The sequence below is a fragment of the Oncorhynchus nerka genome, linkage group LG22 (genome assembly GCF_034236695.1).
Source record: "Oncorhynchus nerka isolate Pitt River linkage group LG22, Oner_Uvic_2.0, whole genome shotgun sequence".
In the NCBI taxonomy this organism is placed as follows: Eukaryota; Metazoa; Chordata; class Actinopteri; order Salmoniformes; family Salmonidae; genus Oncorhynchus; species Oncorhynchus nerka.
The window spans coordinates 40,950,337-40,968,137 of record NC_088417.1 but is presented as its reverse complement, the minus strand read 5'-3'; the positions used below and the strand labels follow the sequence as shown (position 1 = coordinate 40,968,137).

Sequence of the window (17,801 nt, the reverse complement as noted above, 5' to 3'; positions counted from 1 at the left end):
GTGGGTATCCAGACCCACAAGCCCCTGCGGCCCATCATGAAAACTATTCAGAGCTAGATTACAATTGAAACAGACAGTGTTAGATTAGTAAAAAAATAGACACTGGGTTTTAATAGGAGATGAATGGTGGCTCAGCTGTTTTGTATTTCTCTATCTCTTCCGCTCTCCATGAGCATAAACGTCCCCTAGAGGTCTTCATGGATCCACCTGTACCCGAATACCCGATCCGGGACTCGAGCAGATCCGAATCCAGAATTCTGAATAATGGCATGGGTCTGGGTTGAATCTGATATGACTGTCAATGGTCTCGGCCCGGGTATGTGTAATTTTAATTGACTTGTCCGGGAGGGCCCGTACATATCCCAACGCGACTGCTGCAGTAGAGAGAGAGAAATTGTACCCTTTATGCTGCTGCTCATGCTTTTCACGAGAGTGGAGTGTGTAGCGTATAGATTGTTGTTGTTTTTGGCCAATCATAAATAATCGAAACGGCAATTGTTAGTAGATATCTAATGTAAGATTAAATTAAAATGACAAATTAAAAGTTAAAGGAGACGGATAGACTGCAACGACCAAGAGTCAACAGGTAACGCTAGGCTGCTACTAAATATTTTGAACGGAGTTGTCATTTGTAACTGTAGGATGAGAAAGCACATGCACTGCAACTTCAATTAGCCTAGCTACGGTAGCTAACGTTAACTAGCTTCTCCCAGTTTGATGCAGTCATATTTGATGCTAAATAACCTAGACATGGCATATTTTAGTCTACTATAGCCGCCAGTCGGCTTGGTTGCTGTCTCTTGTCTCTCCCTCAAACGCTCCCAGTGTCACTCGCTCACAGTAGGGTCCCTCCCCGCCTGCTAGAGCAGCACCTCTGTCTCCCTCCTCTCACTTTATCAACTCCGGTCAATAAAGTAGCTTAAAAATACATATTTTCTTCTGCTTCCCGCACTCGGATCCGACCAGGTCTATATGGAACGGGTCTAGTTGTCCTCGGGTTCGTTCGGAACGAGTGTCTATATATAAATAAATAAATAACAATGTATCCATATCGGGTTCGGGTTGGAAAGCCTAGGTCCATTTCAGAACGGGTCCAAAAGGTGAATAGCTCTACCATCCCCTGCCTGCCATACAGGAGTGTAGAAAAAAACGTTATGACAATTATAGGGTGTTTTCTCCAGTCATCACACAAGGGAATTGCTAATAAAGGCAAGTTCGCGCGGGAAAAGAACCATGGACACCGCGGCTCACGTATCAAAGATAATGAATGATTTACAGGCAATGCACTCCAGCTGTAAGAAAACGATGTATTCTCATGTTTGGTGCGCAAATGAATTGCTCTTACAAGATCAAGCTGATACGTCTTCACTCTAAAGTGAAAGCTGTCTCCTCCGTGAACTAGGTTGGCTTTCTCAATACTCTCTCTCGCTATTAATTCCTTCCCCATCGGCATGTGTTTGTTTGGAATGGTAGTGGATGTCAACAGCGATGCACATACTGTCAAGACGGTTGACAGGCAGTGCGAATTATCTAGCTTCACTTGAAATATTCGGCACTGCCGGAGCTGACACCCGTAAATTATACCCGTGGAACAGTCGCTGTCTACGCGCGTGGCTTTGAAGAGAGGACCAAAACACATAAACATTATTACAAATGCATTCATTCGTTCACGAGTGTGATCTAGTGTTCCGTGAAGTCACGCCTACTGCCCTAGTCCGTTTACATAGCATGTTTCATTTGTTTTGTATGGCTGAAAGCCTGGTCCATAGTAGGTAGACTTAAAGCTTGGACATTTCTTTGTTTTCTTTGATAAGTGTGCCTCTGACGCCTACCATGCATTTACAAGTCCAAAAGAAGGAAGAACATTTACGTTGTACATAACAATTCAGCACTAGGTGGGGTTTGAGTTCACTGTCAAACATATAGCACCATAGAACTCATGTTCTTCTTTGCATGTACTAGGAGAACCTCTTTAGAGGATCAGTCTGGTGTTGTATTGTTAAGATAGCTAGAGACACACGATTCTCCTTTTAAATGTGTGATTAAGGAGAATCACCACATGCTCAGGTCACAGGTAAGGTCACGAAAAAGCGGGGAGGATGAGGGAGAGAAATATAGAGGGTAGTGAGAGAACAAAAAACAGAGTGAGGTAGTGTTTGAGTTTTAAGTGGGGCGATGAAAAGTGTTGTTTTTCGTTTGGCTCTGCAGGGGCTCTGCAGACTGCCAGAGAGGGAGTTTGAGAGGTTCCCTGACAGGTGCTTTACACACACACAAACACGCACCTTTGTGTGGATGCACCATCGTGCTGCTTATTAGCTCCTAAGAAAATAGTATATTTTCAAAGGCCTGACAAATTTTGATATATCACTCTTTCTTTCTGTCACACTTCTGTAATCTTTACTGCCCTAGTCAAGAGACGGGTTTAATCGAAAGCAACCACTTCCAAACACTGGGAGCAATGAAATGCTACGGTTGGGGGTTATGTTTATGAGAAGGAAATCTTCTCAAGTTGTGTTTAGACAGAAGATGAGAAGACTTGATAGCTGAAAAAACATCAGACTTGACTAGTATTGTTTCTCACGAGTGGTCTTCGTATGTACTCAATTGGCATTTTCTGTGAGTAGGAATATATCTTCATGTGTCTTGTATGTGATGTGACTCGTGTGTGTGTGTTTGTGTCTGTGCATGTGTGTGTGCACTATACAGTACATGTGTGTGGTTACCTGCTGTCCAGGCTTGATTGGTGACAGCGTGATTCCCTGGGTGTTGATGACAGGCAGGATCTGATTGCCGATCACCGTGGCGATGATCTGGCCCTGGGTGTTGGTCAGAAGCTGAGGTGTAATTGGCTGGACCTGCAGCGCAGGGTTTCCGCCCCCTGATTGGCTCGAGGGCCCCCCAGAGTTGGGCATCAGTGGGATCGTTCCAATTATCTGAAAAAGGAGGGGTGAGAGGAGAAGAAATCAGATGGGTCATTCCATTGATCTACAGTACATAGATAAGGGTAGGAAGGCAATTATCGTTACAACTGTTGTACAACTGTTGATCTACTGCACAGATGTATAGAGCGCCTCAGATTCTATATGAACTCCCACATTAAATACTTGTGCATTGCGTATGACAATACGTGTATGTCAGTGGACGCACAAACGTTTGGAATGGCAGTATCAAAGCCCAAGCACTTGATGGTTGAGTTCATGTGTGTGAGGGAACTCACAGGCAGATTATCTGATCATCTGTCATAGAGGAGGTTTTATAGGCCAAACCAAGTGAAGGCAGAGCCCACTGCTGGGAGCACACTGCAAAGGTCAGCTCTGAGTACCTGTGTGTGTGCTGGTGCAGACCACCGCCTGTATTATCCATCACCAGGCCAGGAGAGGGGCGTGTGTGTAAGATTCATGTGTGTATATATGTATTTGTCGGTTTCTGTTATGGGGGGTTGCTAATACTGAGAGACCCCCCCCCCCCTCCCCCTTCAACACACACACACACACACACAAGTGCGCTTGCATGCACACCAACACACACACACACACACACCCAAATGTCCAATTCAGCTCCCAGGGTCCCTGGGGTACTTCATCCCCTCCTCTCATCCCCAGCTCTCCTCTTCTCTCCTCCATGGCTGTAATCAGGAAGTGCAGATCAAAGGGGGCGGCAGAGTGTCACCGCAGCATTTTAGCTCTCAGAGCTGCCAGAGTGTGGCCAAGAGTAGCGCTTTAGGGGGGGACTTAGCGCCTCTTCACAATGATGAAGGTTAATGTAATCTGTGGACTGGTCCTGGACAGACAGCTTCAGAGTTTCAGTCTCTCTGCCTGTTCTCTCCACTGACAGGACCACAGCACGCAGCCTAATTATGCCAGAGGAGAGTGAACATGGTCGGGCTTGCAATTATTTTACCAAACTTGTCATTTGGACCTGGCTGGAAGATTTGGGCTAGCATTGTTGTATTTTGTTATAGTAAAAAAACAAAGGCAAAACATTTTTACCAAAATAAATGGACACAAGCACAATGAATGTTTTGGTAGCTCGTGCTGCCTACTTCAAGCATTATGTAGAAATCACCAAAATAATCATATATACTGTAGGTCAGACATAAAAATTATTACACGTGCACCTGCCACTATATATAATTTCACAGCAAAATGTAAACAGGTCCCCCCCATACTGTGGGGCGGCAGGGTAGCCTAGTGGTTAGAGTGTTGGACTAGTAACCGAAAGGTTGCAAGTTCAAATCCCCGAGCTGACAAGGTACAAATCTGTCGTTCTGCCCCTGAACAGGCAGTTAACCCACTGTTCCTAGGCTGTCATTGAAAATAAGAATTTGTTCTTAACTGACTTGCCTAGTAAAATAAAGGTAAAAAAATATATATATATGCTGTAGTCCAGCATCTCACTACTGCTTCCAGTGCTAATCTGATTCTCCCTGCCATGCCTCTCTGCTTTATTGCCCCCTCCCTCCCTCCTCCCTGTTTGACATAATGGGGATGGATCAGTGGTAGAAAGGTAGGCCGGCAATCTGTAATTCATCCCCTCCACGGCTCATTTGCTTACGTTGCTTCGTGTTAAGCGACAGATAATTTCTCTCTCTCTCCGGGCTCTGTGTCGCCGCCACCGATTCCCCCTCTTGCCACTTAGCATATTTTATTGCGCCGCCTGACGCTCATGTCTCTCGACATCTGGCTTCGCGTGCCTCCGTGGCGGAGGACTTGTTCCACTCAATTATTCATCCTCGTTGGATTAAGTGGTTATTCTACAAGAGATTAGCGTAATAGCACGGGCAGGGAACTGACAGTTTAGCTCTTGCCCCGGATGCACCGCTACCGCCACATCTCCTTCTCTCCCTCAGACCTCTTGGATGATCTATGGCAGTGCTCAGATGGCGTTTCTCAAGGCAGTTGATTGTGACACTGATTATGTAAAACATGTAAATTCTGATGGAAACCTGTAGATTCACGGAGAGGTCAATGGAGAATACATGCTTCGGTGGCAGACTACAGCCAGTTATGGCATTTTATACACACAGAGTCACATAGGTTGTGGCACCTTCTAACAAACAATAGTATTGTCAACTTTGTCCAACCAGCATCCTTCATGTTTACCTTTCCTCTCTTTGTCTTTTTCCTCCTCGTGTATTTGTTTTCCACTCGTGATAGTGTGGCGTGTCAGGAACGGTCAGGACCCACATCCTCCCCTCTCTCTCTCTCTCTCTCCCTTCTCTCAGCAGAACTCATTAAGATTATCCTGCTCTTCTCTTGTTTCCACAGAAATGCTGTCTCATCTATCCAGCCAGGCCAGGGCAATCTGTGGTGTTAGCCATGGTGGCCAGACAATATCTCTGGCCATTTTCCCCTCCTGCTATCTCCGTGCTGGGAATAGAGAACCATGTTGGAATAGAGACTCGGGTTGGAAAACGTTTGGAAGTCCTGATTTACCTCATTACAGCTCAAAGACATCAAGCATAACACTTTGATAAAGAATGTTAATTGCTTTATAAGATCACTAAGTCAGATGTAAAGCCGTTTTGACTGTTGTCCTAACACAGTGTGAATATTCTACCGTATTACAAAATATACAGACACCTGAAGTATTATTCACCTGCCTTTTATTTGCCCCGCTGTTAGGTGAAAACAGGGGTTCAAAAGTTAAAATGACAATGTCAGAATATGTTTCCTCTACCACTGAGGACTGATTTGTATTTTGTATTTCAGTGGAGTCCCTCTATGGTCGTGCCCGTGCAGGTTAACAGAGCATGTGTGTTCCTGCCTGGCATTGTGTGCATTAGTAACAGCAGTCAGCCCTGTGGGCTCTGGTCTTTATCAAAGCTCAGTGAAGAGGATGGATGGGCCCAACAGCCCAGGCTCACGGGGGTTTCACCAGGAAGCACAAAGACCAGGCACCAGGCACCCATCCCACATTTAAAAATACTACAGTTTACAATAGAATACTACAGTACTTACTATATCATTATTTAGTCATATTCTACACACTGTAGTATCCCTCGATCATGTGTAGTACTTACTATAGAATTTTGTAGTATACTGTAGAAAACTATAGTAAATACTACAGTATACCTCAGACCGCAAAAACACTACAGTAAATACTACAGTAATTTCCACAAAAAACACTACAGTCTGCAAAAACACTATAGTAATTAGTATATTATATTATACTACAGTATTTCTTTTGCAAATACCCTGCCAATCCCCCTCCCCTATATCCCATTTTGTGCCACCCAGAAGGGAGAAGCCTGCATACCAAGTGTAGACCATATATTTTGTTCTCTACAGGTTATTCGTTCAGACCTCAGTCCTACCTACCTACAGGTTATGGAAAATTTGCTCTTTGAGTATTATGTCCAGTAGGTTTCCTCAAAGAGAAGGATCCCACTGCTATATCCAAGATAGAAAAATAAAAAACACTGTAGTAAATACTACAGTAATGTCCGCAAAAACACTGCAGTAAATACTACAGTATGCAAAAACACTGCAGTAATTATTATAGTATACTGCATACTACAGTTTTTTACTACAGTATTTATGCTATAGTAAACTGGAAATACAGTGTATGTCCACAACAATTCAGTAAATACAATATTTACTCTGTGCACTGCAAAAAGTGAAATCTAAGCAAGCCTAAATATCTTATATTGAGTGATAATTCACTGTTTTTATGTACCAAGCTAAATTATCTAACATCATTGGCAGATCATTTAGTTTATTTAAACCTAAACATGGCTTAATACAATAAATGTATCTTATAAAATATAAGATATTTTAAAATATATTTGACCTTAATCGTTGTATTAGATACTGAGGAAACTAAAGTAAAATGGTGTAATGCTTTCCCAAGGCAATCTGTGTATTGACATCAAATGAATTCCTACTATTTTCTCACAGCCGTATTCAAACAGATGGGACTGAAGAGTGGCTTCGTCGACTAGCCTTGGAAAGTGAAAAAAGATTGACAAATGTAATCAGGTGGACACATGTTAAAGCCACATGATCAAATCCAAACCTACTCCAATAAGCTAAGAGGAAGAAATCGACTGGGCATTAATGACAGGGTCACTTACTGTGTTATCCTCTCTTCAAAAGTCAAATACATCCAGATTAAAAGATCTATAGGAGAAGAAAGGACTCCAAATGAAGGCAGGGCAGGTATTTTCATTCGGATACCTCGTTCAAAATCCTTGTGCTTTTAGCACAGTAACAATGCTGCATAACCTAGCTAAACGACTGCTGCCTAACCTAGCTAAACCACAGCACAATATTCAACAAGCACACACATTTTGGAGGGATTCTAGTTCCTCTGTCGTTCTTCCAGCAAAACAAACGGCAAAGTCTGTTTGGGATTCTACAGACTGACACAAGTGCTGCTTTTATGGTGGGCATTCAGCTTCTGAGGCGCTGTTTTGTTGGTCCTCCAGTCAAGTTGCAGGCATGCATTAACCTCTAATGTTTCCAGTATCAGAGGTGTATGTGTGCATGTGCATGCACATTTGTGTGTGGTGGGGGGATCCTGGGTTAGTAGTAGTAGTGTAGTGCATGTTTCAGAGTGCTCAGACTGAATAATGCTCTGAATAATAAGGTGTAGGAGCAAAGGACTGTCGCCCAGGGCTTTGACCGTCTCCGTGACCTTATTATGTCAGCCAGTGTCAGTCGCCGTGACATTACAAAAGCACAGAGCATCCCATCAAATCCATCTCCATGGCGATCTGTCCCCGGCGCTCTGGGCATTTCCAGACCAGGGAAACCTATACTTTCTCATTAGCCGTGTTTAGCATCACTCACGCATGCTGTTTACAGTATACACTACACGTGGGCAAACGCATAGAAATCAAATCACATTTTATTTGTCACATGCGACCTTACAGTGAAATGCTTACTTACAAGCCCTTAATCAACAGTGCAGTTTTAAGAAAAATACCTAAAAAAAGTACAAAATAAAAGTAACAAGTAATTAAAGAGCAGCAGTAAAATAACAATAGCCAATGTGCGGGGGCACCGGTTAGTCGAGGTAATTGAGGTAATGTGTACACTATCGTTCAAAAGTTTGGGGTCACTTAGAAATGTCCTTGTTTTTTAAAGAAAAACACATTTTGTGTCCATTGAAATAACATCAAATTGATCAGAAATACAGTGTAAACATTGTTAATGTTGTGAATGACTATGGTAACTGGAAACAGCTGACTTTTTTATTGAATATCTACATAGGTGTACAGAGGCCCATTATCAGCAACCATCACTCATTGGTCAGCAACCATCACTCATTTTAAAAGGCTAATTTATCATTAGAAACCCTTTTGCAATTATGTTGGCACAGCTTAAAACTGTTGTTATGATTTAAAGAAGCAATAAAACTGTCCTTTAGACTAGTTGAGTATCTGGAGCATCTGCATTTGTGGGTTCAATTACAGGCTCAAAATGGTCAGAAACAAAAAACTTTCTTTTGAAAACTCAATTAGTCTATTCTTTTTCTGAGAAATGAAGGCTATTCCATGTGAGAAATTACCAAGAAAATCAAGATCTCGTACAACGCTGTGTACTACTCTGTCACGTATGCTCCCTCTTCGGCCTCTAGGTCACCAGGCTGCTCATTATGGCGCACACCTGTCAACATCGTTATGCGCACCTGCATGTCATCAGACTCACCTGCACTCCAATCACTTCCCAGATTACCTTCCCTATATATGTCACTCCCTTTTGTTCCTTCCTTGTTTCTGTTTCATGTCTGTGTGCTGTTAGTGTTTCTTGTTTTGTATTATGGTCCATTTATTTTCTTCAAACACTCACTCCCTGTGCTTGCTTCTCGACTCTCACCGCACATCGTTACATACTCCCTTCACAGAACAGTGCAAACTGGCTCTGACCAGAATAGAAAGAGGAGTGGGAGGCCCCGGTGCACAACTGAGCAAGAGGACAAGTACATTAGAGTGTCTAGTTTGAGAAGTCCTCAACTGGCAGCTTCATTATTAAATAGTACCCGCAAAACACCAGTCTCAACGTCAACAGTGAAGAGGCGACTCCTGGATGCTAGCATTCTAGGCAGAGTTGCAAAGAAAAGGCCACATCTCAGACTGGACAATAAAAAGAAAAGATTAAGAGGGGCAAAAGAACACAGACACTGGACAGACGAACTCTGCCTAGAAGGCCAGCATCCCAGAGTCGCCTCTTGATGGAGCCGTGCCTGGCCATGCAGTCATGAGTGAATAGGGAGTACAGGAGGGGACTGAGCACGCACCCCTGAGGGGCCCCCGTGTTGAGGATCAGAGTGGCGGATGTGTTGTTACCTACCCTTACCACCTGGGGGCGGCCCGTTAGGAAGTCCAGGGTCCAGTTGCAGAGGGAGGTGTTTAGTCCCAGGGTCCTTAGCTTAGTGATAAGCTTTGAGGGCACGATGGTGTTGAACACTCAGCTGTTGTCTATGAATAGCATTCTCACATGGGTGTTCCTCTTGTCCAGGTGGGAAAGGGCAATGTGGAGTGCAATAGAGATGGCATCATCTGTGGATCTGTTGGGGCGATATTCAAAGGGAGTGGGTCTAGGGTTTCTGGGATAATGGTGTTGATGTGAGCCATGACCAGCCTTTCAAAGCACTTCATGGCTACAGACGTGAGTGCTACGGGTTGGTAGTCATTTAGGCAGGTTACCTTAGTGTTCTTGAGCACAGGGACTATGGTGGTCTGCTTCAAACATGTTGGTATTACAGACAGGGAGAGGTTGAAAATGTCAGTGAAGACACTTGCCAGTTGGTCAGCGCATGCTCGGTGTACACGTCCTGGTAATCCGTCTGGCCCTGCGGCCTTGTGAATGTTGACCTGTTTAAAGGTCTTACTCACATCTGCTACGGAGAGCGTGATCACACAGTCGTCCGGAACAGCTGATGCTCTCGTGCATTTTTCAGTGTTACTTGCCTCGAAGCGAGCAAACAGTAGAAGTCATTTAGCTCGTCTGGTAGGCTCGTGTCACTGGGCAGTACTTGACTGTGCTTCCCTTTGTAGTCTGTAATAGTTTGCAAGCCCTGCCACACCCGACGAGCGTCGGAGCCGGTGTAGTACGATTCGATCTTAGTTCTGTATTGAAGCTTTGCCTGTTTGATGGTTCGTTGGAGGGCATAGCAGGATTTCTTAGAAGCTTCCGGGTTAGAGTCCCGCTCCTTGAAAGCGCCATCTCTACCCTTTAGCTCGGATGTTGCCTGTAATCCATGGCTTCTGGTTGTGGTATGTACTTACAGTCACTGTGGGGAGGACGTCATCGATGCACTTATTGATGAAGCCATTGACTGATGTGATGTACTCCATAATGCCATCTAAAGAATCCCGGAACATATTCCAGACTGGGCTAGCAAAACAGTCCTGTAGCATAGCATCTGCTTCATCACTACCTTTTTATAGACCGAGTCACTGGTGCTTTAATATTTGCTTGTAAGCAGGAATCAGGAGCATAGAATTATGGTTAGATTTGCCAAATGGAGGGTGAGGGAGAGCTTTGTACGGGTCTCTGTGTGTGGAGTAAAGGTGGTCTAGAGTTTTTTCCCCCTCTGGTTGCACATTTAACATGATGATAGAGATTATGTAAAACTGATTTAAATTTCCCTGCATTAAAGTCCCCAGCCACTAGGAGTGCCGCCTCTGGATGAACGTTTTCCTGTTTGTTTATGGCGGAATACAGCTCATTGAGTGCGGTCTTAGTGCCAGCATTGGACTGTGGTGGTATGTAGACAGCTAGGTAGATAGTGTGGTCTACAGCTTATCAGAAGAAGAACATATACACTCTTGAGAAACACATTTTTGACACAATTATAAGTAGCCTGCAATATGTGCATCGCTTAGTCATGAGCATATCGAGAAAAACTCCCCTGTATGGAAACTCTTACGCCTTACAGACTTCCTACACAACAAACATGGAATACGGTCTGTCTTATCATACAACTATGAGAGCCAGCGTCTAAGGCATTCGTCAGGCAGTGGTTTTAAGTTAGCGATCAACAGGATAGCGGGAGGAGTGCACCGAGAGAGGGATGAAACGGGGGTTAAGGTAAATAACTGGCTGGCGTGAAAGGGCACATTGTCCATATGATCTTTCTTGAATATGTGCTGTGTGCACCTGCAATAAGATGATTCATTAGATAGGGCCCCACTCTGACAAGCGTCATCGTTCAAGCCACTGGCTACTGATGGAACAATTCTGCAGCCAGCCTGTAAATATGACACGGTCAGCATTTTACGGTGACCGGCACATGCGGATAAGAGGAAGAAGGGCTTTGTTTATTGCCAAAAAGCTTAACATATGACAGTATGTCTGCCACGGGGCTGATAAATAACCCCCCCCAAACAACATTGCTACATAAGAAAACGGAATATTGAGGCCATCCAGTCTTTGGAGTTCTGTTTGCATGTATTTAGTTAGTGAAAAGTGTTTATTGTAGCACTGAACAGCATGGAAATGTACTGTAACAGTAACCACCATTGTGGGACGTGATCTTCCACTAGGTTTTCATTCCAGACATGTCTTATGAAAAGTTGAAACCTGATATACATCACTTTTTGTGTTATAAGTGGTATTATGAGTGGACACTCACCTGTCCTTGTGCATTGGTGACCAGCTGACCCGTGACTCCAGCTTGCAGGTTGGAGAGGGCGTTGCCAAAGACCTGGGACCCGGCGATGGAGCCCATAGCTGCTGCAGCCGCCGCCACCGCTGCCTGGCTGGCCAGAGGGTTCAACTGAAGGTACACAATCCACCATTAGAGGTCAAATATAATAAGTTATGCTGTTTGATCAGTAGCAAATAATGTTTATTGGTATTCTTGAAATGTTAGCATACACAAACATGAGAGAGCGAGTACAGGATGAAGAAAGTGAAGTAGCTTGAGAAAATAGAGTGCCAATGCTTTGTTCCTAACGACAGTCGTACTGTGATGTCTATATGTACAGTAGTCCATCATCCAGGCCCTAGAGGTGTGTGCTCCAGGGCCCAGATGAAAGCTTGGGGTGGGCTGGTGAATAAGTGGCAATTTTACCAGTCTAAGTGCTTCCTGTGGCCCCCAGAGTCCAGCACCATCTCCACAGGGGCCAGGCAGCCCCAGACCATCTAGCTCTAACAATAGAAGGAGCCACGGTGGCCATGCACCACCACTTCAACACCTCCCACTCTGAACTACCCCGCCACCACACCGCTCACCTCGAGGGTTAAAAAATGACCGTCTTTACCCCGGCTATAATGGACTCATCTGGAACCGGTGGACTGGCCAAGCGGTTGTAGAGGAGGTCTCCGTGTGGGCAGAGCCTGTGGAGCTCCAGCCAAGAAGGAGCATGAGATTACCCATATAAATCAAGCTAGCCACTTATTACGGCCTGAAAATGCACTGCTGATTTGGTTGTAGTGCAGCAGAGCAGAGCCTTATTAGGTTGAGTAAGTAGATCGAAGAGCAGGCCGACAGAGGAGACTGTCCAATTACTCAACAGAATAGAGAAATAATAGAAACACTTCTTAAGCTGCGACTGGCTTGTGCTGGTGGGCAATAATGTTATGAGGGGGCTAATGTTCAAACAAATGAGGCCTGGTGAAACAATTGAACATCCTAATAGCACATAGAGAATGCATAGACAAAAGGATAACCATGTAAAAACCAATATGGGATAGATAACGTCAATGTGTAGTGGATGCGCAATATATTTCATATACTTCTGTATCAAGGCATGAGGCGAGACCCAGATGCAAACACAGGAGGTAGATGGTTGGAGTCTTACAATGTTTATTCATCCGAAGGGTTAGGTAAGAGAATGGTCGTGGACAGGCAAAAAGGTCAAAACCAGATCAGAGTCCAGGAGGTACAGAGTGGCAGATAGGCTCGTGGTCAAGGCAGGCAGAATGGTCAGGCAGGCGGGTACAATGTCCAGAAACAGGCAAGGGTCAAAACCAGGAGGACTAGAAAAAGGAGAATGCAAAAAGCCGGAGAACGGCAAAAAGGCTGGTTGACTTGGAAACATACAAGACGAACTGGCACAGAGAGACAGGAAACACAGGGATCAATACACTGGGGAAAATAGCATAAGCACCAGGGACATGGCTTAATCTTCTTCCCATTAATAAGCATTTTTTATTTTCAGAATCTTCTCATGTTGAGCCTGTCTACCACAAAATATTAACAATCTACCTTTTTCCAATGTACCGAGCTAATTTCACTTCACCTACCTCTTTCTCCATGGCATTAGTTAGTTGGATAGGGTGTAAGTGAGGCCCTGTGGTCTCATCAAACACCATCACCACTTCCCACTCAAACACATCATTACTCTTGCTTCCTACCTTGGCCCTCTTTATGTTTTCTTTACTAAACACTCCACTGCTTTCTGTATCATGATCTCTCTTCTTCCTATGACTTTCCACTACCGACCATTCCAGCCTTTGACCCTCATCCTCTCACCCAGAACTGACACCCATATTGGTCGCATTCCAGCACAGCTGTTGCTTTACCAACTTTTCCTCAATTTCCTCCATTTCCACACTACTCGCCGCCATTTCCGACTCCCGGGCTCCCCCTCTCTCCTTCCACCTTGAGCTGGCATCAGCTGTGTTTACTTCTTTTGTAACAGAGAACATGATTGGCAGACGCAATTAGCAGAGATGGTACCCAGGTTTGAATTGGTTTACTGTTATAGTACTTGGCAGCATTTGTTTGACCAGCAAAAAAACGCTCCACCTCACCAAGGATCGATTATCTTGAAAACTAAAGCAGATATGGTGCTTCGGCCCACCGGCTAAATCATTCTGTGGGGACCTGAGCTTTGTTAAGCTGAGACCATTCAGTTGCCATTCATCTTTTATGGTACCCCAACCACTATATTATTACGCCTTCTGAAATCAAATGATGAAAAAAGGCCACGGAACGATCAATACTTTTTCATTGACAGTAAAGGTTAAGCACATTAAAGAATGACACTGCATTTTTCTTATGAAATCATATTTCATGTTGGTGGCCTCAAACTGGCCATGATTGATATTGGGTCCCCTAGTCTGAAAGTCATCCAGTTTCTTTAAATGCCCAACCCGCATTCGTCTTTCTGACCAACTTCAGTCTTAAACGTTAAGAAGAAATTCACCCTTCACAAGGGTGAAGTGCATTTGAGAATCTCATTCAAGCTTTTACTCGTCATTGGCTAATTGACATATATCATTGTCTCAAAATGATCAAACATAAGCACTAACTTTTGACAATTGTATTTGTTTTTCCATGCTCTTGTTCCAAGAGACCCTTGTGAAAAAAAATCACACACTTCACGTGATCACATTGTAGCACTGACGTTAATGTGTTAACATGTGGCAACATTTGAAAGCAACATGCGGAAACATGAAACTACATATGTGAAAACACTGAGCCCGTGTGGAAGCATCACCTCGTGAAATAAATGTGACAACATGGGGATGTGAAATTTCAACAAGTGATACATACCATGAAACTGAAATGCTAATTCTACTTTCACATGTAAACGTTTTTCGCACGTGAATCTGCACATTTCGTGAACATGAACACATGTTATACTCCTCACATGAGAAAAGATGGTGCTAACACGTGAACTCTAAATGTGATACATGTGAACAACTGACCTCGTGTCTCTTTTGACAGCTCAACATGTGAAAAGGGAAGTAAAATAAATTCTATGGGGTTTTAAGGTAGGTGGTACGCTGTTCAGCTAAAATAGTGTAAACATCTTTAATCAATATAGTTACATTTAACACGATCATTTAGTGCTGACTTTTCAAGATGACCCCAACTGGGATTTGAACTCGCAATCTCTGTATTTGGGGTCTGCTGATATATCTGCTGCGCCACATCTTTATGTAATACATGTATCACTAGCCAATTTAAACTTTGCCGCTTTGTTTACATACCCTACATTACTCATCTCATATGTATATACTGTACTCGATACCATCTACTGCATCTTGCCTATGCCGTTCTGTACCATCACTCATTCATATATCTTTATGTACATATTCTTTAACCCTTTAGACTTGTGTGTATAAGGTAGTAGTTTTGGAATTATTAGGTTAGATTACTCGTTGGTCATTACTGCATTGTCGGAACTAGAAGCACAAACATTTCGCTACACTCGCATTAACATCTGCTAACCATGTGTGTGTGGCAAATAACATTTGATTTGGCTTGTATTATTGTAAAGGCCAGCGAAACAGAACAGAAGAGGAAGCATGTATTTCATTACTTGTCATACAGTAATTGTTTTGAAAACACGTCACTCTCCCATGAAATGGATGCCCTTAAAGGACTCGTGTCATTTTAAATAGAATTTTTTTTTTGCGATGATATACGGACTTCTAACCTTCTAAACGTATCTTGTTAATTTTACATCATATTGAAGTTGATGTCAGTAGAGGTAGCAATAGTTTGTTTACTTTGACATCTCATGGAATCAGGAGAAAGAAAAAGAATAACAAAATAAAAACCTGGCTAGCCCATGGAATGGCAAGATTCCTTCATGCCAAAAAGTATTTGGAGTGGGATTGGTATCTAGACAAAATGGTAGTGTGTGGACAGACTGTTTCAACTCTTCTCTATGACAAAGCTTGTAGTGTCACTATGACAATACGGGTTTAGCCTGCTATTATTGTAATAGTGACATTGAAATATACATTTCTCTCCCGTGATGCAATATGTTCACATAGTGACATTTTAGACAGAAATAAAGGATGAGTGTGATGAGGAGCCAGGTTGGCCTCTATATCTGTCCTGGTGGGAGGGGGGGTGGAGAGAGCCAGCCAGACACCCTCATCCTGCTTTATGACCACGGTGCTGGATTTCAGAGGGTCTTATCCAGGCCAAATCTTCAAATAAATACATGTATCGGTGCGAAAGTGGCAGGAAGGGTCGGCTGGTGATATCAGTCAGTAAGGGATTGCATTAACAGATAATCCTCCCTTCATTTCTGAGCAGAGCCGCGCTCTCTCTCCCCTCTCTCTCTCTGCTCTCTGCTGAGGGGGAGAGGATTTGTGTGAGTGAGAGGTGATACAATGGTGGAGTCCAGGTGAGGCAGAGAGGGATTTGGTCATGGTCGTTTAAACATCATGCCCTTAGGTGATTTGGTTATGTCAAGCGATGCGCTGGTCTGACAAAGGGGGTTTCCTTATTTAACTGGGTTAATGATGTGTATTTGGTAATACCACGGGGTGATGTGCTAGCCTGATTGAGGCACAGTGGAGAGAAGGAGGATGTAGAGAGGGGCGTCTACACTACAACTAGCAGAGCAGAGCAGAGCCAGGCCTCGTGTGGAGTTGGAGAGGTCTGGATCACTACACAGATAATGGTATCGGTGTGTGCGTGTGTTGATACTTCAGTGCTATTTCCTTGTGTAGCTATACGTGCCCAACTGAATATGTTGGTGGTAGTATCATTGTGTTTGCTATTCCTCTGCTATTCGGAGGCTATTATTCTGGTAAATCCAGGTAAAAAAGAGATAATCGACTGGGCTCTAGCCTCGGGTCTTGAATTGGGTAATATGGGTAGCGGCGTGAGGGAGAACTAGGCATAAGAAGGGGGGATAGCAGTGTTGGACATCTAAACAGGTGATTTTCCGCCACAGTGCCTCCTCTCAACAGCGCTATAGGAGGCAGAAAATGACAGACGTGGCCCAGCATTTGTGTTGATTGCATGTGTTGCAGGAGATAAACAGTGATCTTCCTATTTACAAGGCCGCCATATAAACCATTGTGTTCCAGCCTTTTCATTCTCCCATCAATAGGGTGGTTATGGAGTCTTAGTGGTATGGATCTCACTAGCCGTTCGCTAGGGCCGAATCGTGCCAATAACCCACAACCAAGAACCGCAGGAATCTGATAATGACATCAAATAATTGGATGAATATATATTGTGGAGTCACCAGTCAGGTACACTGTAGGACAAATATTATATTATTATATTGAAACATCAGTATGTCATCATCACAGGACCACAAGCCACAGATGTTTCTCGTCACATCTACTTGCCATCACTCCCCATAAGCCTTATTCATCACCCTAACTGAATACATACTGTACAGCCCGTGGAGTCAGTTGGTACAAAAAGAAGGTCCTTGCTTCAATGTAGATATCATTCTTTGATAAAGCAGCCAAATTGTTACAAATACATATTTTTCCCATGAGGGTCACCTGGTGCAGTAACCCGTTGTCCATGAGGGTTACCTGGTGCAGTAACCCGTTGACCATGAGGGTCACCTGGTGCAGTAACCCGTTGACCATGAGGGTCACCTGGTGCAGTAACCCGTTGACCATGAGGGTCACCTGGTGCAGAGGGTTACCTGGTGCAGTAACCCGTTGACCATGAGGGTCACCTGGTGTAGTAACCCGTTGACCATGAGGGTCACCTGGTGCAGTAACCCGTTGACCATGAGGGTCACCTGGTGCAGTAACCCGTTGACCATGAGGGTCACCTGGTGCAGTAACCCGTTGACCATGAGGGTCACCTGGTGCAGTAACCCGTTGACCATGAGGGTTACCTGGTGCAGTAACCCGTTGACCATGAGGGTCACCTGGTGTAGTAACCCGTTGACCATGAGGGTCACCTGGTACAGTAACCCGTTGACCATGAGGGTCACCTGGTGCAGTAACCCGTTGACCATGAGGGTCACCTGGTGCAGTAACCCATTGTCCATGAGGGTTACCTGGTGCAGTAACCCGTGCAATCTCTGGAATAGGATAAAAATGGTCTCTGTGAGCGTGAACAGACCCCTGGAAACGTAAATGTGTGTGACTCAAACTAACTGGAGTTTATTCTGGGCTGGCTCT

The 17,801-nt window shown here is 44.1% G+C and overlaps 1 protein-coding gene across 1 annotated transcript in view; it reads right to left on the bottom strand.

Annotated features, from left to right (window-relative positions):
• Positions 1–17,801, bottom strand: part of LOC115104531 (POU domain, class 6, transcription factor 2-like) — a 117,923-nt gene that overhangs the window by 33,210 nt on the left and 66,912 nt on the right. The window contains exons 5-6 of the mRNA XM_065007152.1: positions 11,584–11,727; positions 2,724–2,933 (exon numbers count right to left, since the gene is read on the bottom strand). Coding sequence (XP_064863224.1) covers positions 2,724–2,933; positions 11,584–11,727 — 354 coding nt within the window. The remainder of the gene's footprint in view (positions 1–2,723; positions 2,934–11,583; positions 11,728–17,801) is intronic.